Consider the following 23,731-nt stretch of genomic DNA (forward strand, 5'->3'; position numbering starts at 1 on the left):
TATAGCCAAGATCTCCTGGATTCCATTAGATGCCATCTACATATGATGTAGGTAAAATTGTCTGATGTCACGATTACCTAACAATCCTTCCCATATGCTGCTGTGTAAAAGTTTTAGACATTTTGCATTTTTCTACTTTAATGCATTAGGAAACAAAATCTTTATGTTCAATGCAAATATACCTTTATGACAAAAAAATCTAATTAGAATAAAGAAATTTATCCACAATATACCTTGATGTAAACCAAGAACAAATCTGTCCACCATTTTAATTCAAATCCATTGAAATTCTTTAAGGGACACTTTCAAAAATAATTTTGTAACAAACTCCTGTGGAATGGTGTTCCATGCTTCTTACAAGACCTTCCAAAGATCATCTAAGTTGCTGGGATTCTTTTTACTTTTTATTTGTCCAATTGTCTTGTACAGCTTCAATAACATTGAGATCTGGGCTTTGGGTGAGCTATTCCACACGTTTAAGGACTCCAGATTCCTCTTTCTTTTGCAAATGAGTTTTAATTATTCCAGCTGAGTGTTTTGGATCACAATTTTGCAGTAACATGAATTTTGGATCAATGTCTTGCACCACCAGGGTGTGGTTGGTTAAAAATTGTTTGTACCTTGCTGCAGTCAATTTTCCATCAATTTCACAACACCACATGAGGATATAACCCCCAAACCTGAATTGAACTTCCATGCTTAATTGTTGTCTTCAAGTAAGGCTCTTTCCAAGTTTCAGTTTTTCATCGTCTCTCACACAGTCTATCGGCTAGATCCAAACAACTGAAACTTTGACTCGTCTGTCCAAAGCACTTTGACCATTGTCCAATTTGTTTTTTGTTCAAAATTGTCCAAAATGAACACTGTCCAATTTGTGTGTTTTTGTGGCTATTTCAGTTTTTTAGTCTTGTTCCCTTTTCTTAACAGAGGTTTCTCACTACAACACATCCTTTAAGTCCTGATTTCAAAAGTCACCTTCGTACTGTTAAGGGATGGACAACAACAGCCGAGCCTTCTGCAGCTTTGGTGTCCATGCAATGCTCGTCTTCTTCCTGTTCCTTAAGAATATCATCTTCAAGTATTTCTCATCCTTGTTAGACAACCTTTTGGGTCTTCCAGTCCTGGGTTTGTCAATTACAGATGATGTTTCTCTATTTACCACTATATTTTAACTCCCGAATGTATCTAAGACTTTTGCACAGCAGTTTATGTTTCATTGATTTCCATTTTCATCTTACTCCTGCCTCCTCCTCACCTCTCTTAACCCCATGTTGTGTCATCATCTCGACTCTTCTTCCTTTTATTGAATCTCTCTATTTTTCTTCTTTGAGTCCCACTCCCTTTTTATTGTGAATACGTAGATGGCCGTATTGTGATTTTTTTTTTTAATGTATTTTAAATTGCTCTTAAACAATCCACCTCTGTGCAAAACACCACATCAATATGATTGTCCTTCTTACCTTCTTACAAGAAGACTCACCAGACTTACAAGAATACTCAAACTAACCAGACTCACCTTTTAGGATAAGCTTATGGTGATTTACATTAAAGGGAACATGTACGTATGGTCTGTCCACACACAATGCACTCAACTGCATGTTATTTTGGAAATTAAGTTCAAATCGGATGGAATTGAGGAAATAATACAAACTTAATTTTGGGAGAATCTAGTGCAGACAAAACGATTTGTACTATTATTTTCTTTGGGGTGTGTGGTGTGGGGTCGAGAATGAAAAAAAGGAAACCCGAACTTGGAAGGATAATGTAAAGAAGGAAGCGGGATTCTGTGTCTGTGAACTATTGGAACTGATTATATCACTTTAGCAGAATGTTTTTACTTGTGATTCTAATATTATTGGTTCGGGTGAACCAAATGTCTACTTTGAATCTTCTGCATGTGTACTTGGTTCAGGTGTCTACCTGAGTTTGAATGTCTACTTTGCTATTTGTTTGATGCAAAAGCCACTTTAAGTAATTTTTCTTTCCAAATCGGAACGGTGGGTTCGCGCTGTGATTTGTATATTTGGGGAATGGTCCGCTCGGACACCGGTACCGATTCAGTGACGCAAGGTACGGGACTGACAGAGCGGTGATGATGATAATCTGAATGATAATATTTAATATTACCATTTTAACATCCAAAAGAAATTTTTGAAAAATATTTTTGCATAATACTTTTTCTTACATCACTGTCTAAGCTACATAACCTCTTCCTCTCAATCTTTCCCATCCCCCTTAAGACCTCCCACCCTCGATGTTTCCCGTTCCGCCCATGACCTTTTGCACTCGACCTTTCCCCTTTCCTCTATCACCCATGACCTCTTGCTCTCCATCTTGCTCCTCCCATTCATGACCTCTTGCTCTCAATTTTTCTCCTCCCGCCCATGACCTCTCGCTCTCGATCTTCACCTGACTACCCATGACCTTTTGCTCTCGATTTTTTTCCCCCTCACAACCATGATCTCCTGCTCTCCATTTTTCCCTTCCCACTCTCCTCCGACTCCCATGACCTGTTGCTTTCGATCTTCTCTCCAACCCTTTAAACTCGGTTTCCTCTGCTTTAAGATGCCCTGTGGATAAAATGTGTATCACTATGTACATAAATTAACTCTTCCATTCTGTGTTGTCTGGAGGCCAACTTGAGTCCCAATTCAATAAATAAAATAATTAAATTGGTTGTCTACTTTGGTGTTCTTGGCAATCTTGTGTGATCTTGGCTCCTCCGCAATGTGACGTCATGTTGAATCCCTCGGTTGAGTCGATGATGCCAATCGTTGCTGTCCCCCATGAGATCCCCCATAGAGTTACACCGTTTTTGATTTTATACAAAGTCGAGGCTCATGGAAGAGCTCATTGAACGGATGAGGACATAACCAACAAAAACAGGACGCAAAAGGAACAGTGGAGATGCACGCAAAAGGAGCAGTAGGGAGAGGGGGGAAATGCCAACAGCACAGTTGTTGGCCAAGATAGAGGGAGACTTGCACAAACAATGGGTGTGGGGAAGAACGGGGGACAGGAGAGGATGCATGAGGTGGACAAAATAGGGAGAGAAGGAAACTCAAAGGGGGGTAAACTGGAAATTTGGAAGGAGGGGTTGTGCTGGGGGAGGGTTAACAAAGGCAGAAAAGATCATGGTTTTGGAATGGGGACGATCTGAGATGGTGGTGAACACCTGTCTTGAAGACGTAGAGGGTAGAATGAGATTGAAGAGGGAGGATGTGGAAGTTGATTCCACAGGTGGGAAAGAAGAGGAACGAAAAAGTGGAGGTGAGCAGTGATCCTGGATTTAGGTAGTTTGACCAGAATGGGTTGATGGTGGACCATGTGAGCCCTGCAGAAACCTGGGAGGAGGGAGGGACAAAGCACGGAAAAAAAAAACAGAGGGTCAGGTCAGGTGTCAGAGTATGCGCTGGAGCAGCACGTCGCTGCGTAAACTTTCCGCCAGTACTCCAGGGACCTCTGTCTGGCCATTCCCCAGGCAGATGTCTGGCACCCAACCCCGTCTCCTTGAGATGCTGATCAATCTATTGCAACCATGAGGCATGTGGTCGACCCATTGAGTACAAGACCAGAAAGGAGGTGGAAGACAGAGAGACAACTGACCTGTCTGTGATGGCGAAGTGATAGGCCCATAAAATCAGCTTCATCATGTGAGATTCCAATAATTTTGAAGGCCTTAGTTTCCACAGTGTCAAGATGTGAGGCAGGGGAGCCAGCCCTGAGGGGAGAGTGGTGCTCCATCAAGCTGCGGATGAAGGCCTCGTAGGTGGATAGGAGTTCACATGTGCCGAGGAATAACTGTTCCGTTGTATGATGGAGGATGCCCAGTCGGCAGCTGGCTTTGGAGGCCAACTTTGAAATGTGGTTTTCCCAAGAAAGACCATGGCAGATAGTGAGACCCAGGAGTTTGAATGACTGTCTGGAGTGTTTATAACGCTTGTTTTTAGTCACACGATCACAAGACTGGAATCGTTCGAAAGAGCAACTCAAGATGGTTTTTCTTTTCTTTCTTTCCAGGTTGATTGATTGATGGAAATGTTTCAGCAAAGTAAAGGAACAGATTGTTGCTCAGGGAGTGTTTCTCATCAGGACAAACACTCAATGAGCAACAATCTGCGGCATTTTGATCATTGGCACGGCCCAGACATCTATCATAGCTTGTTTTTTTCAGAATTTTTAGTTTTTGGGATGCTGCGGAGAGAGAGTTTTTAATCGTTCTTTCAGAGTATTTTCGAATTTGATGAGGTTAAGGCCCGGTCACCCCTTGACGTTTTAGCCAACGTATGCCGATTTTTGAATTTTTTTTCTAAAACGCTGGCACACGTTGAATACGTTATGGGTAAGTTTTGATAACATTGAGAGCACGCTGAAAAACACTGCCATACGTCGTTGTACGCTGGCTTTAAACGTTGTACTTTTTGGTTGTCCTCAAATTTTTTCATGCTTGAAATTTCACGACGTATGCCGGCGTATGACTCACACGTTCCGCTACGCTGGCCACAAGTTGTATGCACGGTCTGCGATCGTTGACAGACGTCAACACATGCTACTTGTAAGTTAATCATAAGTTGAGACACGCCGAGGTAATGTTTAGCGTACCCGAAACTTATTTCCAACCTATGATTAACGTGTTGTTGGCACGTTACGCGATCGTTGCCACACATCGACAGACGTTACTTTTAAGTTACTCATAGGCTGAAAGACGTCGGTATAATGGATCGTCCTTGCGTCAGCGTCCACGTCCACGGCCAGGACACTTATTTGCAGCATTCTTCAAACTTTTCTTCGGCATGACGAGGATGTTCACACTTCGCTGTCTAGCTTGGCTATGATTCCAATTGTCCATCGGCAGCGTCTATTTAAAATAGTCGAGTTTGAGCGTTTTAACACGTTCAGAAGAAACGCTTCAAATTTCCAAACCCCAGCGTCAAAAAACAAAGGCGAGTGACAGCAATTTAAATCGTTCATTGTAAACAATGAAAATGGCTGAGTGGTACCGTTTAAAAGTCGTTGAGTGTAAAAAATATCCAATTGTTGAGCGCAAGCGTCTACTTTCAATAGTGGAGATGCAGCTATTTAAATCGTTGAGTTTGTCATTTAAATCGTTAAACGCAAGGACGATCCATCATAACCCACACCCTCCCCCTCACACTCACCTACTACTGCCAACATGAACAAACTACTACTAATACTAATACTAATACTAATACTAATACTGATACTGTTACTGCTGACATGGACATCGACTCAAAAAGGACTCGAAAACACTGTTGGGTTCCCCTTTTATGAGCAGCATTTTTATATACCAATTCCCAAAACCGCTGGGAACACGTCTTTATATGGCAGTTGTAAGCAAGAAACACGTCAATTTATTTTTTTTTTTGTCGACCGGAAGACGTCATTGGAATACGTCTACATACGTCGATGTGTGTTGGGACTACGTAAAGAATTGGTTCAAAGCACGTCAAACATAAGTTAGAAATAAGTTTCGCGTAAAAAAGACATTACCACGACGTGTTTCGACTTATGAGTAGCTTATAAGTAGCCTTTGTGGACGTGTGTAAGCGTCCGCATATCGTGTGTAAAACTTATCCCCATCGCATGCGGAACGTGTGTCATACGCCGAGTACGTCGTAAAATTTTGAACATGTTTAAAATTTATTGACGTACTCTACTTACTACGAGGTATGATAGCGTACTTTAGCGTTGTACTCACGTATACCAAACTTACTCATACCGTATTTGACGTGCCCCAACGTTTTAGACACATTTTTCTTAGGTCGGCATACGCTGGCAAGATCGCCAAGGTGTGACCGCGATGTTGACACTTCCATTTATGCGGCAGTTATGATTCGAATCGTTGTGCGTCAGCCTTTTAATAGGCTACGTCACGACATCGTCGGCGATGCGTGCAACGTGCTATGCCTAAGTTAGACTATCGTTGGGCATCGGTTGTGTAGGCCGACAACAGGTTCAGCATTCGTTGGTATAAGTTATCTATAACACAACGAAACGTTCTGTGTCCGTTACCAATGCGTTATACATAAGACCAAGTCGCTATGAATACGTCCGAATCTTTAAAATAAAACATCAAAAGTTCAACGTAAGCCAGCGTTTTAGATACATTTTAATACGTTGCCATCGCTGGCTAAAACGTCAAGGTGTGACCGGGCCTTTAGTTGTTGCTACCTTAATCTCTTCGGACATCCTTTCAAAGAATACCCATTGAATGCAGCTGGGGATCAGTGCCAATGGCTTGATTGATAGTGAAGGTGATGAGAAAGAGGTGGTGAAACAGAAACAGGAGTACGAGCACCCTCCAGAGTTTACATGCATTGTTTGCGACCAAGAGCAAGGAAAAAGAAACGGCTTCATGCTGTGGACACATTGTATGAGAGTGAGTGCCCTCGGAATGCGGCGTGGCCCCCCACCATCTTACTTCAATAATGATTTCCATCAGGCTTACGATATTGTTACGGCTGTGGAAATTCGCAGAACACCATAAAGGTCCGTAGTTCAGTTAGATCGATAAGTCTGTGTTCAGTTAGATTTCCCCACCGTTGTTTAATGGGATTTATTTGTGTCACAGGGCTGTGATTCTTTGAGATGGTGTTTTTCTTTTCCTATCGTTATTTTGGACCAACCACAACCACACCTGCCTCTCAACAACCACGCCATCGTCACCACTCCGCCAGCAACCGTCAACATCTCCACGAACACAAAAGGGGAACAAAAACAACTCCCGCCCCGATTTCTCTGGTAAATAAGAATGATGACTGGAAACAACTCCCGCCCCGATTTCTCTGGTAAACAAGAATGACGGTTAGAAACAACTCCCGCCCCTGATTTCTCTGGTAAACACGAATGACGGTTAGAAACATCTCCCGCCCCTGATTTCTCTGGTAAACACGAATGACGGTTAGAAACAACTCCCGCCCCTGATTTCTCTGGTAAACACGAATGACGGTTGGAACTCAACTCCCGCCCCGATTTCTCTGGTAAACAAGAATGACGGTTGGGAAACAACAACTGATCCAGCCGATCACTGTTGGAATGTCCCCCCACCCCCCACCCCCCCACGCCGCGAAGGGAGGGGCGGGGTGCCGGGGAAATAAAATGGCGCACGGAGGCGTCGTCTTGGTCTTCGGGAAGTCAGGGGCGGCCGGTCAGAGTGTCAATGTCAGTTGGCGGTTCGTGGTCTTCTGCTCGTCTGGGTCTTGGAGAAGTGGTCCGTAGAGCGACCCGCTTGTTGGAGCCTGCAGTCGGTGGAGAATCCGGGCGTCGCGGAGGGACGCGGACTGTAGGCGCCGCTCTGCCAGCTGTGTCGCGCGGACCTGCGCGTTCGCGCAAGGAGCGCCGGAGAGAGCTCGCCCACCATCGCACCACGAGGGTGCAGGTAACCTGCAACAGTCTCGTGGGATTTGTTTCGTCTGCCAAGTCCCACGCCATAAAGGCCCACGGGCCCTGTCTGGCGCCCTTGTCTTTTGAGGGTGGCCTTTTGTTTTGCTTTCGAATGAATGTTGGTGGTGCCGTGTCTTGTGAAGTAGAACTGATAATTGCTTATAGTCGGTTGAAGTGCTTTCGCTTTATTTGCTTCCATAGCTGCATGATTGACTGTATATGTGCATGTGTAAATAAATGTGCTCGTGTGAATGTAACCCGTTCGTTGCGTCCTCCTTTCTCCCCGTTGGAACACCATATTACATCTCGGAATAATAGTTGGGGTTGTTAAATACCCTTTAAATAGAATCGGATCCGGCGAGGTCGGGCGATAATACCCGCTCGGTTATCACTGCAGAACGGAACTAACCGCTTAGGCGGTTCGTGTCCAAGCCGACCTGCGCCGAGGTACAGTCTCCCGGTAGGCTACCCGCACGGGTACTTAGTTATATCGAGATTTGGCGATTGACCCTATTCTGCGTGGGTAGAAAATTGGCTTGGCCGTGGTGGGGTTGAGGACCTACCCGTGACAGGGTCCCAGCGTTGTTCCGGAAGGTCACGACTGATTTGTCCGTTCGGTGGGCGAGCGGCTACTATTAGTGGAAAGCGGCGGTTCGCACGCCGGCTGGCGCAAATTCGTAACAATATTAACACTTGCATGAATTGTAACACTTCGTTACAATACCCTTTAAATAGAATCGGATCCGGCGAGGTCGGGCGATAATACCCGCTTGGTTATCACTGCAGAACGGAACTAACCGCTTAGGCGGTTCGTGTCCAAGCCGACCTGCGCCAAGGTACAGTCTCCCGGTAGGCTACCCGCACGGGTACTTAGTTATATCGAGATTTGGCGATTGACCCTATTCTGCGTGGGTAGAAAATTGGCTTGGCCGTGGTGGGGTTGAGGACCTACCCGTGACAGGGTCCCAGCGTTGTTCCGGAAGGTCACGACTGATTTGTCCGTTCGGTGGGCGAGCGGCTACTATTAGTGGAAAGCGGCGGTTCGCACGCCGGCTGGCGCAAATTCGTAACAATATTAACACTTGCATGAATTGTAACACTTTGTTACAATACCCTTTAAATAGAATCGGATCCGGCGAGGTCGGGCGATAATACCCGCTTGGTTATCACTGCAGAACGGAACTAACCGCTTAGGCGGTTCGTGTCCAAGCCGACCTGCGCCGAGGTACAGTCTCCCGGTAGGCTACCCGCACGGGTACTTAGTTATATCGAGATTCGGCGATTGACCCTATTCTGCGTGGGTAGAAAATTGGCTTGGCCGTGGTGGGGTTGAAGACCTACCCGTGACAGGGTCCCAGCGTTGTTCCGGAAGGTCACGACTGATTTGTCCGTTCGGTGGGCGAGCGGCTACTATTAGTGGAAAGCGGCGGTTCGCACGCCGGCTGGCGCAAATTCGTAACAATATTAACACTTGCATGAATTGTAACACTTCGTTACAATACCCTTTAAATAGAATCGGATCCGGCGAGGTCGGGCGATAATACCCGCTCGGTTATCACTGCAGAACGGAACTAACCGCTTAGGCGGTTCGTGTCCAAGCCGACCTGCGCCGAGGTACAGTCTCCCGGTAGGCTACCCGCACGGGTACTTAGTTATATCGAGATTCGGCGATTGACCCTATTCTGCGTGGGTAGAAAATTGGCTTGGCCGTGGTGGGGTTGAAGACCTACCCGTGACAGGGTCCCAGCGTTGTTCCGGAAGGTCACGACTGATTTGTCCGTTCGGTGGGCGAGCGGCTACTATTAGTGGAAAGCGGCGGTTTGCACGCCGGCTGGCGCAAATTCGTAACAATATTAACACTTGCATGAATTGTAACACTTCGTTACAATACCCTTTAAATAGAATCGGATCCGGCGAGGTCGGGCGATAATACCCGCTCGGTTATCACTGCAGAACGGAACTAACCGCTTAGGCGGTTCGTGTCCAAGCCGACCTGCGCCGAGGTACAGTCTCCCGGTAGGCTACCCACACGGGTACTTAGTTATATCGAGATTCGGCGATTGACCCTATTCTGCGTGGGTAGAAAATTGGCTTGGCCGTGGTGGGGTTGAAGACCTACCCGTGACAGGGTCCCAGCGTTGTTCCGGAAGGTCACGACTGAATTGTCCGTTCGGTGGGCGAGCGGCTACTATTAGTGGAAAGCGGCGGTTCGCACGCCGGCTGGCGCAAATTCGTAACAATATTAACACTTGCATGAATTGTAACACTTCGTTACCTGCTACTTCCAGTGACCTGCAAAAGTATTCACCCCACCTCCAAAGTGTTCACATTTCTATGCCATCTGAACTTATTTCATGATGCTTCCAAATTAAATTTAATATACAGTCTTTACAATCTCCTCCAAAGTGATAAAGCTAAAAAAAAAAAAAAATGCAGATAAAATGTGAATAAGTTCGATTAACATAAAAAAATCGGATGATTCTCAGTACCATAAGTATTCAGACCCTTTGCCTAATGAACCCTAAGTCACTTCAGGAGCAAATTGTTTGTTTGAAAAGTTACAAAATAAGTGTAACAGGTTTTACCTGTATGTAATCAGTGGTTTAACTTAACAATTCATCTCCCCCACAACAAGGCAAACATGAAGACAAAGGAGCGTTCCAAAGAAGTCAGACATGAAGTGGTGGAGAAGCACCGTTTAGAAGAGGGTTATAAGAAGATTTCAAAGTCACTCATTATCCCTTTGTGTACAATGAAATCCATCATGAAGAAGAGGGAGATGTGTAATACCACACAGACTCTACCCAGATCAGGTCGCCCATCCAAACGCAGCAGTCGGGCAAGCAGGAAACTGGTTCGAGACGTCACTGTAAATCCAACAATGACTTGGAAAGATCTGCAAGTCTCGATGTCAGTGTTCAGATGGGGGTCAGTGTTCATCAATCAATAATATCATCGCGTTCCCTTCACAAAGCTGACCTATTTGGACGGGTGGCAAGAAAGAAACCATTACTGAAAAAGACCCATCTTAAAGCTGAAATGGAGTTTGTGAAAAAGCATCTTATTGATACTGTGGGCATATGGATAAAGGTTTTGTGGTCAGACGAGTCAAAAATTGAACTTTTTGGTATAAATTCAAAGTGTTATATCTGGTGCAATCAGAACACTGCACATCACCCAGTCAACACCTCCCGACTGTCAAGCATGGTGGTGGCAGCATCATGGGCTTATTTGGGTTTCTTTTCATCAGCAGGAACTGGCAAGCTTGTTTGGCTAGAAGGGACAATGGATGGTGCAAATTGAAGGAGAATCCTTATTGAAAACCTGCTTGAGTCAGCCATGAATCTGAAACTGGGTGGGAGATTCACATTTCAGCAGGACATTGATCCGAAGCACAAAGATAAAGCCACACTGGAGTGGCTGAATAAGAATCTTTTATAAGGCCGGCCTGGAAGCTTTGAGGATGTGCACGTCATTGGGCGGGGCCTGCACTTGCATGTGGGGCCTGCATCCTTTCCGCCTCCCTATCCTCGCCCATTCGAGTTTCTCCAGTGAGTCCTCTCAATCGGGGCTTCCGGCTGTCGTAAGAGTCGGACCTCGCTTGCCACCGCTTAAGGCGAGTGAGCATTCGACTGGTTCAAGGAGCACAAGAAGGATTATGGGGGAAACGAACGGAGCCAATTTCTCTCGGGTCATTGCTGACCAAACATCGCCCGGACACGTGATCACCATCACGAAGGCTTACAATGCGGTTAGGGGTTCAGGGTTGCAGGACGAGGGATCTCCTTTGGAGCGGGGAGTTTGAGGTTATATTGTTGTGGGCCGGGGGTCGGTGGCAATAAACGACCACTAGGTGGAGCAGTGGAATCGTCTCCAACCGAACACCCGGAATTTAGGTCGTGACTCGCGGATAAGTCGGAAAGTTCACCGTGGTCGCCAGTAGCGACCGTTAGTTAGCGGACCGTGGTCGCCAGTATTTCTACAGCGTGGGGTAGAGTTAATTGCCTAATTTCAATATACCTAAATACCCACGTCGTGCAACTACCGGGGAAAACCACACCCTCGACGGACCACGGACGGAACGGACCGTTTACCGAGCCATATTCAGGTGTAAACCGAGCGGGGAGTACCAAGATCCGTCGGTTCAAATGACAACTTACCGGCCCGAACGGCATTACTATTTCTCATTACGCACCTTGCTCGGCCAACGAAAGAAAACACGAACAACAAACTGGAACATTTAACAGGGGTTTATTTATAACAATAATCGGGGAGGGGAAGCACACAAAGAGCAGAGTTATCACGAATAAAATAAATGTAATGTACAATTAACAAGGCACTTAACAGACTGGCGCCACACACATACACACACACGCACCCAAAGAAATGGTGGCCACAGCCTGTATTTGCACCTGCCCACCTCGTGCGGTCTGCTCGAGCTTGTCCGGTGGCGGGACTCGAAACCACCGCCAACAACGCCGCACCAAGCTCCGGGGACCAAGAACAGCGCCATGGACGCCAGCCAGCACGAGCACGGACCAGATGAGAACGCCAGCAGGCAAGACGAGGTTTCCTCTCTTTGCTTCGACGAGGCGAACCTTTCTTGCTTTTTGACGAGGCGAACCTTCTTGCATTTTTCTCCACCGCTCGCCACTTCGTCTTATCCTCCCCTCACCTGCGGGTCGAGGGCACCACTCTGAGGGACTCGCCTCCGGATTGGACGAGGGGTTGTCAGGCGACTCGTGGCCACCCTTCATTGGTCAGGCCGAATACTCCATCTGGCTGGACGGGGCCGTCCCTGAGGTGGTCAGCCCCTGATTGGCTGTGGCGCGCATGCGATACTCGCCCTTCGCTCATTGGCTAGAGGAAACGCTCTATGCCCCTTCTTGGGGCGGAGCCTACGCCCTCAGCCAAAACACGTGGGCAATGGTGACTGGGTTGAGTGCGGGTTAGGGTCGTTGTTGTTGTTGTTGTTGTTGTTGTTGTAGATGTAATAAAAACCTAACTATAAAATAACTCGTAGCGCACACACGAAATTCCCATTAGACATAGGGGATGGATTCCAAGTATAAACACATACTTATCAAAATAACTGAACTACGGGGACTCTGGCTGTTTGTGTGCACAAGGTTTCCATATTTGTAACACTATAACTGTACTTAATGTCTTAATTGCCTAAGTGTGTGTGGGAAGAGATCGTGTCAAACTATAGTCTGTATGAAAGAAAACTGTGTGTACTTACCTGAAGAGAGAGAGGGACAGGGACAGAGATAACGATGAAGGGAATGTAAGGAAGGGAAGGGCACACACCCGCATCAAATGGCTGCCAACACCTTGCCGACAACCTTCGATGTGTAAAAGAAGAATATGGGGTGAATCCGAATCTACCTGTTCCAACGCAGTTTGGATCCCACTGACCCATCTCAAGGTAAGGGACCCATCCAAACATTTATAACGGAAATAACTACAGTGAAGGGCCTACGTGGGGTGAGTGGACATTTACAAGAGCGGTTTCTCCAAACCGCAACAGTATTATGAATTTGGACGAACGTCACCCTCCATCTTAGTGTGCGCACACAAAATGATCATCTTCGTGATGGGTTTGAAGAGCCCTTTGAAGGTTATCTAGAGAAGAAGAAGAACTCTGTGTTCATCGTGGAAAAGTATATAATATTATAATACGAATAATTTCAATGTTACCGTTTTGGGTTTGACCTCACAATCGGACGACTAATGACAAGAAAGATATAAACATTGATAACGGTAAAAAAAAAATTTAAAACGGGACACCTTGTGTTATTTTGGCATTTTAAAATCTTTTTTTTTTGTTCTCCTTCTGTTGGCACTCGACGACATTTTTAAAAAATGGAGGGAATCTCATTTCCGGTTGAGCAGAGATATCTCAACGTCACTTCCTTGTTACCATGACAACTGTTACAACGTGAGTACGCTGTATTTTTAAAAGTCCTAAAACATCGTTAATTCGCCCATTTTGTTCGATTTTATTGCAATCGATATATTGTGTCACCGGGAGACGTTTTTATCTCCACAAAGTGGTAAAGTTTGTTTTTATGAGAGTTTTAACGTCTGTATTGGTTCATAACATCGTTTTGAGGGGAATGTATAAAACGAACACATTTATAATGACCAAACCTTGACCCTCTTAACGTGACCTTGTTGGTCATGAGGTCAGACGTGTCATTCGATCCGGGTTTGTACTCGGCTCGTCATTTACATGGGTTACCTGATGGAATGGGTGAACGTCTGTTCACTGTTAAAATCTGTCTGTGAACACACAAACTGTGAACACACACACTGTGAACACACACACACACTGTGAACACACACACACACACACTGTGAACACACAAATTGTGAACACACACACTGTGAACACACACACACACTGTGAACACACACACTGTGAACACACACACTGTGAACACACACACACACACACACACACACACACACACACACACACACACACACACACTGTGAACACACACTGTGAACACACACACTGTGAACACACACACTGTGAACACACACACACTGTGAACACACACACTGTGAACACACACACACACACTGTGAACACACACACACTGTGAACACACACACACACACACTGTGAACACACACACACACACACACACTGTGAACACACACACACACACACACACACACACACTGTGAACACACACACACACTGTGAACACACACACACACACTCCGAAAACACACAAACTGTGAACACACACACTGTGAACACACACACACACACACACACTGTGAACACACACACACACTGTGAACACACACACACACACTGTGAACACACACACACACACTGTGAACACACACACACACTGTGAACACACACACACACACTGTGAACACACAAATTGTGAACACACACACTGTGAACACACACACACACTGTGAACACACACACTGTGAACACACACACTGTGAACACACACACTGTGAACACACACACACACACACACCCACACACACACACACTGTGAACACACACACACACTGTGAACACACACACACTGTGAACACACACACTGTGAACACACACACACTGTGAACACACACACTGTGAACACACACACACACACACACACACACACACTGTGAACACACACTGTGAACACACACACACTGTGAACACACACACACTGTGAACACACACACTGTGAACACACACACACTGTGAACACACACACTGTGAACACACACACACACACTGTGAACACACACACTGTGAACACACACACTGTGAACACACACACTGTGAACACACACACACACACACACACACACACACACACACACACTGTGAACACACACTGTGAACACACACACACTGTGAACACACACACACTGTGAACACACACACACTGTGAACACACACACTGTGAACACACACACACTGTGAACACACACACTGTGAACACACACACACACACTGTGAACACACACACACTGTGAACACACACACACACACTGTGAACACACAAATTGTGAACACACACACTGTGAACACACAAATTGTGAACACACACACTGTGAACACACACACACACTGTGAACACACACACTGTGAACACACACACTGTGAACACACACACACACACACACACACACACACACACACACACACACACACACACACACTGTGAACACACACACTGTGAACACACACACACACACACACACACACACACACTGTGAACACACACACTGGGAACACACACACACACACACACACTGTGCGCACACACACTGGGCACACACACACTCACACACACACACACACTGTGAACACACACACTGTGAACACACACACACTGTGAACACACACACTGTGAACACACACACACACTGTGAACACACACACTGTGAACACACACACTGTGAACACACACACACTGTGAACACACACACTGTGAACACACACACACACACACACTGTGAACACACACACTGTGAACACACACACACTGTGAACACACACACACACTGTGAACACACACACACACTGTGAACACACACACACTGTGAACACACACACACTGTGAACACACACACTGTGAACACACACACTGTGAACACACAAACTGTGAACACACACACACACACTGTGAACACACAAACTAAGAACACACAAACTGTGAACACACAAACTGTGAACACACACACTGTGAACACACACTGTGAACACACAAACTGTGAACACACAAACTGTGAACACACAGACTGTGAACACACACTCTGTGAACACACAAACTGTGAACACACAAACTGTGAACACACACACTGTGAACACACACACTGTGAACACACACACTGTGAACACACACACTGTGAACACACAAACTGTGAACACACACACTGTGAACACACAAACTGTGAACACACAAACTGTGAACACACACACTGTGAACACACACACTGTGAACACAAACTGTGAACACACACACTGTGAACACACACACACACACTGTGAACACACACACACACACTGTGAACACACAAACTGTGAACACACACACACACACTGTGAACACACAAACTGTGAACACACAAACTGTGAACACACAAACTGTGAACACACACACTGTGAACACACGAACACACAAACTGTGAACACACACACACACTGTGAACACACACACTGTGAACACACAAACTGTGAACACACACACACACACTGTGAACACACAAACTAAGAACACACAAACTGTGAACACACACACTGTGAACACACAAACTGTGAACACACACACACACACACACACACACACACACTGTGAACACACACACTGTGAACAAACACACTGTGAACACACACACTGTGAACACACACACACACACACACACTGTGAACACACAAACTATGAACACACACTGTGAACACACAAACTGTGAACACACAAACTGAAAACACACACTGTGAACACACAAACTGTGAACACACAAACTATGAACACACAAACTGTGAACACACATACTGTGAACACACAAACTGTGAACACACACACACACACACACACACACACACACACACACACACTGTGAACACACACTCTGTGAACACACAAACTGTGAACACACACACTATGAACACACACACTGTGAACACACACACTGTGAACACACACACTGTGAACACACACTGTGAACACACATACTGTGAACACACAAACTGTGAACACACATACTGTGAACACACAAACTGTGAACACACATACTGTGAACACACAAACTGTGAACACACACACATACTGTGAACACACAAACTGTGAACACACAAACTGTGAACACACACACTGTGAACACACACACTGTGAACACACATACTGTGAACACACACACTGTGAACACACACACTGTGAACACACAAACTGTGAGCACCCATACTGTGAACACACAAACTGTGAACACACAAACTGTGAACACACACACACTGTGAACACACATTCTGTGAACACACACTGTGAACACACACACTGTGAACACACAAACTGTGAGCACCCATACTGTGAACACACAAACTGCGAACACACAAACTGTGAACACACACACTGTGAACACACATTCTGTGAACACACACACTGTGAACACACAAACTGTGAACACACACACACACACACACTGTGAACACACAAACTAAGAACACACAAACTGTGAACACACACACTGTGAACACACAAACTGTGAACACACACTCTGTGAACACACACACTGTGAACACACAAACTGTGAACACACACTCTGTGAACACACACACTGTGAACACACACTCTGTGAACACACACACTGTGAACACACAAACTGTGAACACACACACTGTGAACACACAAACTGTGAACACACAAACTGTGAACACACATTCTGTGAACATACACACACACACTGTGAACACACAAACTAAGAACACACAAACTGTGAACACACACACTGTGAACACACAAACTGTGAACACACACTCTGTGAACACACACACACTGTGAACACACACACTGTGAACACACAAACTGTGAACACACAAACTGTGAACACACATTCTGTGAACACACCCACCGTGAACACACAAACTGTGGACGTAAGGAGTCACCAACGTTTAGGTGGATGTAAGCAGTTACCAAGGTTTATGTAGATGGAAGCAGTCACCAACATTTAGTTAGATGGAAGCAGTCGCCAACGTTTAGGTAGATCGAAGCAGTCACCAAGGTTTAGGGAGATGGAAGCAGTCACCAACGTTTAGGTAGATGGAAGCTGTCACCAACGTTTAGGTAGATGGAAGCTGTCACCAATGTTTAGGTAGATGGAAGCTGTCACCAAGGTTTAGGTAGATGGAAGCAGTCGCCAACGTTTAGGTAGATGGAAGCTGTCACCAAGGTTTAGGTAGATGGAAGCAGTCACCAACGTTTAGGTAGATGGAAGCTGTCACCAATGTTTAGGTAGATGGAAGCTGTCACCAAGGTTTAGGTAGATGGAAGCAGTCGCCAACGTTTAGGTAGATGGAAGCTGTCACCAAGGTTTAGGTAGATGGAAGCAGTCGCCAACGTTTAGGTAGATGGAAGCTGTCACCAAGGTTTAGGTAGATGGAAGCAGTCACCAACGTTTAGGTAGATGGAAGCTGTCACCAATGTTTAGGTAGATGGAAGCTGTCACCAAGGTTTAGGTAGATGGAAGCAGTCGCCAACGTTTAGGTAGATGGAAGCTGTCACCAAGGTTTAGGTAGATGGAAGCAGTCACCAACGTTTAGGTAGATGGAAGCTGTCACCAAGGTTTAGGTAGATGGAAGCAGTCGCCAACGTTTAGGTAGATCGAAACAGTCACCAAGGTTCATGTAGATGGAAGCAGTCACCAATGTTTAGGTAGATGGAAGCTGTCACCAACGTTTAGTAAGATGGAAGCTGTCGCCAAGGTTTAGGTAGATGGAAGCAGTCACCAACGTTTAGGTAGATGGAAGCAGTCACCAACGTTTAGGTAGATGGAAGTAGTCACCAATGTTTAGGTAGATGGAAGCTGTCACCAACGTTTAGGTAGATGGAAGCAGTCACCAACGTTTAGGTAGATGGAAGCAGTCACCAACGTTTAGGTAGATGGAAGCTGTCACCAACGTTTAGGTAGATGGAAGCAGTCACCAAGGTTTAGGTAGATGGAAGCAGTCACCAACGTTTAGGTAGATGGAAGTAGTCGCCAACGTTTAGGTAGATGGAAGCAGTCACCAACGTTTAGGTAGATGGAAGCTGTCACCAACGTTTAGGTAGATGGAAGCTGTCACCAACGTTTAGGTAGATGGAAGCTGTCACCAACGTTTAGGTAGATGGAAGCAGTCACCAACGTTTAGGTAGATGGAAGTAGTCGCCAACGTTTAGGTAGATGGAAGCAGTCACCAACGTTTAGGTAGATGGAAGCTGTCACCAACGTTTAGGTAGATGGAAGCAGTCACCAACGTTTAGGTAGATGGAAGCAGTCACCAACGTTTAGGTAGATGGAAGCAGTCACCAACGTTTAGGTAGATGGAAGTAGTCACCAACGTTTAGGTAGATGGAAGCTGTCACCAACGTTTAGGTAGATGGAAGCAGTCACCAACGTTTAGGTAGATGGAAGCTGTCACCAACGTTTAGGTAGATGGAAGCAGTCACCAACGTTTAGGTAGATGGAAGTAGTCACCAACGTTTAGGTAGATGGAAGCAGTCACCAAGGTTTAGGTAGATGGAAGCAGTCACCAACGTTTAGGTAGATGGAAGCAGTCACCAACGTTTAGGTAGATGGAAGTAGTCACCAACGTTTAGGTAGATGGAAGCAGTCACCAACGTTTAGGTAGATGGAAGCTGTCACCAACGTTTAGGTAGATGGAAACAGTCACCAACGTTTAGGTAGATGGAAGCAGTCACCAACGTTTAGGTAGATGGAAGCTGTCACCAACGTTTAGGTCGATGGAAGCTGTCGCCAACGTTTAGGTAGATGGAAGACGAATTATAATTGGTCAGTTACACTTTTTTGTGAATAATTAATTAGACTGGACAGTAGGATGCTGTACAACAATGTACAACACAATACGCTGCAAAACGACATTCCTTGTGAATTGCATTTCCTTGCAGGTTTTGGAAAGAAGAGCGGTCACCTGAATGATTTGGATTTTGGTCTTTCTGAAAGAGCGAAGATTGAGTGGAGTGAAGAATTTGTGCAGAATCAATTATGTTTGCAATCATAGACACTGACATGAAGAAAGAATGAACAAGGCAAGGGCAGACAAGAGGTTTAGAAAAACAAAAGCACAGTCGGATGCTCGCAGTGTGCGAACTCTCATCCACGAAACAACACACCCTCAGGATGATGGACGCAGTCAGAACCAGGCAAGAGCAGAACCAAAACAACATCGAGTGAGATACTCAGTGTGTGCAGACAAAAACACGGGAACTCGCGTTCACTCGGACACGGAAGGACAGCGTGTCGTGCAGACAAACTTGCAGCACAGTAAAGATATTCATTGTCGATTGATAACGACGAAATCTCCAGACGAATACCATCCCGAGGCGATGGCACGCTTCGCCACCGGAGGACGTCTTCGTGCCGTGGTGGGGAACGGGTCGTCTCGACCCTTTGGCTGCTCCTCCTGCTCTTCTGGTGTGCTGCTCCTCGAGGGAGGTGGTGAAGTGGACCTGCGTTGCGGAAATGTCCGGGAAGCAGATGCTGCAACTCGATGGAACTCGATCGCAGGTGGGTTGGAAACTCCGCACATTGAACGAGACAGTCTTGAAGAGTTGGACCTGGAGACGGATGTTCTAGAATCGTGTGAAATTGAGGCAAACACGAATGGAGTCCCTCATTTTAGCAACGCAACTCGCCACCCCTATACCGGCCGTGCAACTACCATGGGTATAAACCCCTACCCTGAGTATGTAACACATGAGACACCTGAGTGTCACATGACACCGGCCGTGCAACAGGTGCATTCTCAGGTTTTGTTCCAACCCCAGGATGTAAGAGTTGAAATGTTGAGAGAAGCGGTTGTGCGGTCTTCAAGTGGTTCGGCGGTGTGTGCTGTGAGCCATCCGATGCAGGCTCATCACCAACCACCCTGGGAGAACAACATCCAGGGTCTCCCCGCGACCATCAGGACCAGTTTCAGTGAAAGCGAAATTTGTATGCCGAATGCACTTTTGGAGAAAGAATTTAACCGGGTGACTCGAGAAAGCCTCGAAGCCGAAGGAATAACTTATGACGGCTCGAAAACCAGCCGGAGTGACGGTAAATTGCCGGCTCTGATTCCACTTGCTGAAACCCCTGAGCGTGATCTGGCGCGACAGAAAATCGGGGTTCCACTTGACCCACACGGACGGGCAGGTACAACAGATGATCCTGTGAAGGAAAAAAGCTTCACCATGCTCGACGACGTCTCGACTTCAAAGCAATCTTCGGCCGTCACAAGCACGAGCAAGGCGAATATGTCGACTACAGTGAAACGAGGTAATCAGTTGGTGTCTTGTTTTTGTTATGACCTCTATTTGCATCGTTTTACACTTGGGTTTGCTCAACCGGGCACCGCAGGATTGCTTTTACAACAGAAACTTCTCGATTCTTCCTCTAAACGGCTGATACGTCCAGATCGAGGTTTAACAGCCAAGTAATGATGTCAGCTGCTGGTAGGATTGCCGAGAGGTACACACACACGCACCTAGAGGATGGCCGAGAGGTACGCACACACGTACCTAGTGGATGGCCGAGAGGTACGCACACATGCACCTAGAGGATGGCCGAGAGGTACGCACACACGCCCCTAGAGGATGGCCGAGAGGTACGCACACACGTACCTAGTGGATGGCCGAGAGGTACGCACACACGCACCTAGAGGATGGCCGAGAGGTACGCACACATGTACCTAGTGGATGGCCGAGAGGTACGCACACATGCACCTATAGGATGGCCGAGAGGAACGCACACGCACTTCGAGGATGGCCGAGAGGAACGCACACGCACTTCGAGGATGGCCGAGAGGAACGCACACACGCACCTAGAGGATAGCCGAGAGGTACGCACACACGCACCTAGAGGATGGCCGAGAGGAACGCACACACGTACCTGGAGGATGGCCGAGAGGAACGCACACACGCACCTGGAGGATGGCCGAGAGGTACGCACACACGTACCTAGTGGATGGCCGAGAGGTACGCACACATGCACCTAGAGGATGGCCGAGAGGAACGCACACGCACTTCGAGGATGGCCGAGAGGAACGCACACGCACTTCGAGGATGGCCGAGAGGAACGCACACACGCACCTAGAGGATAGCCGAGAGGTACGCACACACGCACCTAGAGGATGGCCGAGAGGAACGCACACACGTACCTAGTGGATGGCCGAGAGGTACGCACACATGCACCTAGAGGATGGCCGAGAGGAACGCACACGCACTTCGAGGATGGCCGAGAGGAACGCACACGCACTTCGAGGATGGCCGAGAGGAACGCACACACGCACCTAGAGGATGGCCGAGAGGAACGCACACGCACTTCGAGGATGGCCGAGAGGAACGCACACACGCACCTAGAGGATGGCCGAGAGGAACGCACACACGCACCTGGAGGATGGCCGAGAGGAATGCACACACGCACCTAGAGGATAGCCGAGAGGAATGCATACACGCACCTAGAGGATAGCCGAGAGGTACGCACACACGCACCTTGAGGATAGCCGAGAGGTACGCACACACGCACCTAGAGGATAGCCGAGAGGAATGCACACACGCACCTAGAAGATAGCCGAGAGGAATGCACACACGCACCTAGAGGATAGCCGAGAGGTACGCACACACGCACCTAGAGGATAGCCGAGAGGAATGCACACACGCACCTAGAGGATGGCCGAGAGGAATGCACACACGCACCTAGAGGATAGCAGAGAGGTACGCACACACCTCTGAGCTGTCTAGCCTGGGTTTGAATCCCGACCCAGCTGTAAACTCGTCCCGGCGTTTCACAGGCAGGGTCATTCATCAATGTGTGTGCCATACCTCGGATAGACGTTAAACTGTGCGTCCCGTCTGCTGACATTCGTTGGTGGACGTTAAGTGTATCCCATGGTGTCGTTCGTGGAGACCAGGCGAGTTATCACCTGAGCAAATTCCAAATTGCTGCCCCAATCTCGCATTAACCCGTCCCAAGTGAACCAAGCGCAAAACGGTCAACCCCCCAAGGGGATCGCTACACCCCTCAGGCGGGTATGTGGATTAGTTGTCGTAGTAGTAGTCGTGGCGATGGCGTCGGTTTTGGCTCTGTGGATTGCTCCAATACCCCCACGAGGACTTTCCCCATTCACACTGGTTTACTTGATGATCCACGGTTTGGTCAGGGTACATGTCATCTGTCAGGGCTTCCCCTAGTTTCCCATTTGTGCACGCGGCCCGCCATCCGAGCATGGCGTGTGCGGTTAAAGGTGGCCAACGTTTCCATGGGAGATCGAATCGGGGGGAACCTCTCGTGTCGGGAAAGGAATCGGGTATTTATTGGGGACGTCAGTATTTTTTCCAGTGCCGTCACCATGTATCTTGCACGTCATACCCCCCCCAAATTGTCAAGTGTCCTGGCCGAGAGTTATGCACACACGCACCTAGAGGATAACCGAGAGGTACACACACACGCACCTAGAGGATAGCTGAGAGGTACACACACACGCACCTAGAGGATAGCCGAGAGGTACACACACACGCACCTAGAGGATAGCCAAGAGGTACACACACGCACCTCGAGGATAGCCGAGAGGTACACACACGCACCTAGAGGATAGCTGAGAGGTACACACACACGCACCTAGAGGATAGCTGAGAGGTACACACACGCACCTAGAGGATAGCCGAGAGGTACACACACACGCACCTAGAGGATAGCCGAGAGGTACACACACACGCACCTAGAGGATAACCGAGAGGTACACACACACGCACCTAGAGGATAGCTGAGAGGTACACACACACGCACCTAGAGGATAGCTGAGAGGTACACACACACGCACCTAGAGGATAGCCAAGAGGTACACACACGCACCTCGAGGATAGCCGAGAGGTACACACACGCACCTAGAGGATAGCGGAGAGGTACACACACGCACCTAGAGGATAGCCGAGAGGTACACACACGCACCTAGAGGATAGCCGAGAGGTACACACACGCACCTAGAGGATAGCCGAGAGGTACACACACACGCACCTAGAGGATAGCCGAGAGGTACACACACACGCACCTAGAGGATAGCCGAGAGGTACACACACACGCACCTAGAGGATAGCCGAGAGGT

At 47.2% G+C, this 23,731-nt stretch overlaps 2 protein-coding genes across 5 annotated transcripts in view; both read left to right on the forward strand.

The window, feature by feature from the left end:
* Nucleotides 1-2,683, forward strand: part of SORL1 (sortilin related receptor 1) — an 83,413-nt gene extending 80,730 nt beyond the window's left edge. For both annotated transcript variants that reach the window (XM_085859724.1, XM_085859725.1), the window contains exon 47: nt 1-2,683. This exon is cut by the window's left edge and continues 125 nt beyond it. The gene's annotated coding sequence lies outside the window, so the exon portion shown is untranslated.
* A 9,388-nt stretch (nt 2,684-12,071) lies between these two features.
* The window catches only part of LOC147010374 (uncharacterized), a 51,963-nt gene continuing 40,303 nt past the window's right edge, over nt 12,072-23,731 (forward strand). For 2 of the 3 annotated variants that reach the window (XM_085859253.1, XM_085859255.1), the window contains exons 1-2: nt 13,356-13,460; nt 19,539-20,907. In XM_085859253.1, coding sequence (XP_085715379.1) covers nt 19,671-20,907 — 1,237 coding nt within the window. In that variant the 5' untranslated portion in view covers nt 13,356-13,460; nt 19,539-19,670. The other variant, XM_085859254.1, reaches the window with a different exon arrangement.

Source organism: Eptatretus burgeri, chromosome 16, assembly GCF_056783735.1.
Source record: "Eptatretus burgeri isolate ZD-2024b chromosome 16, Ebu_testis_v1, whole genome shotgun sequence".
NCBI classification, from domain to species: domain Eukaryota; kingdom Metazoa; phylum Chordata; class Myxini; order Myxiniformes; family Myxinidae; genus Eptatretus; species Eptatretus burgeri.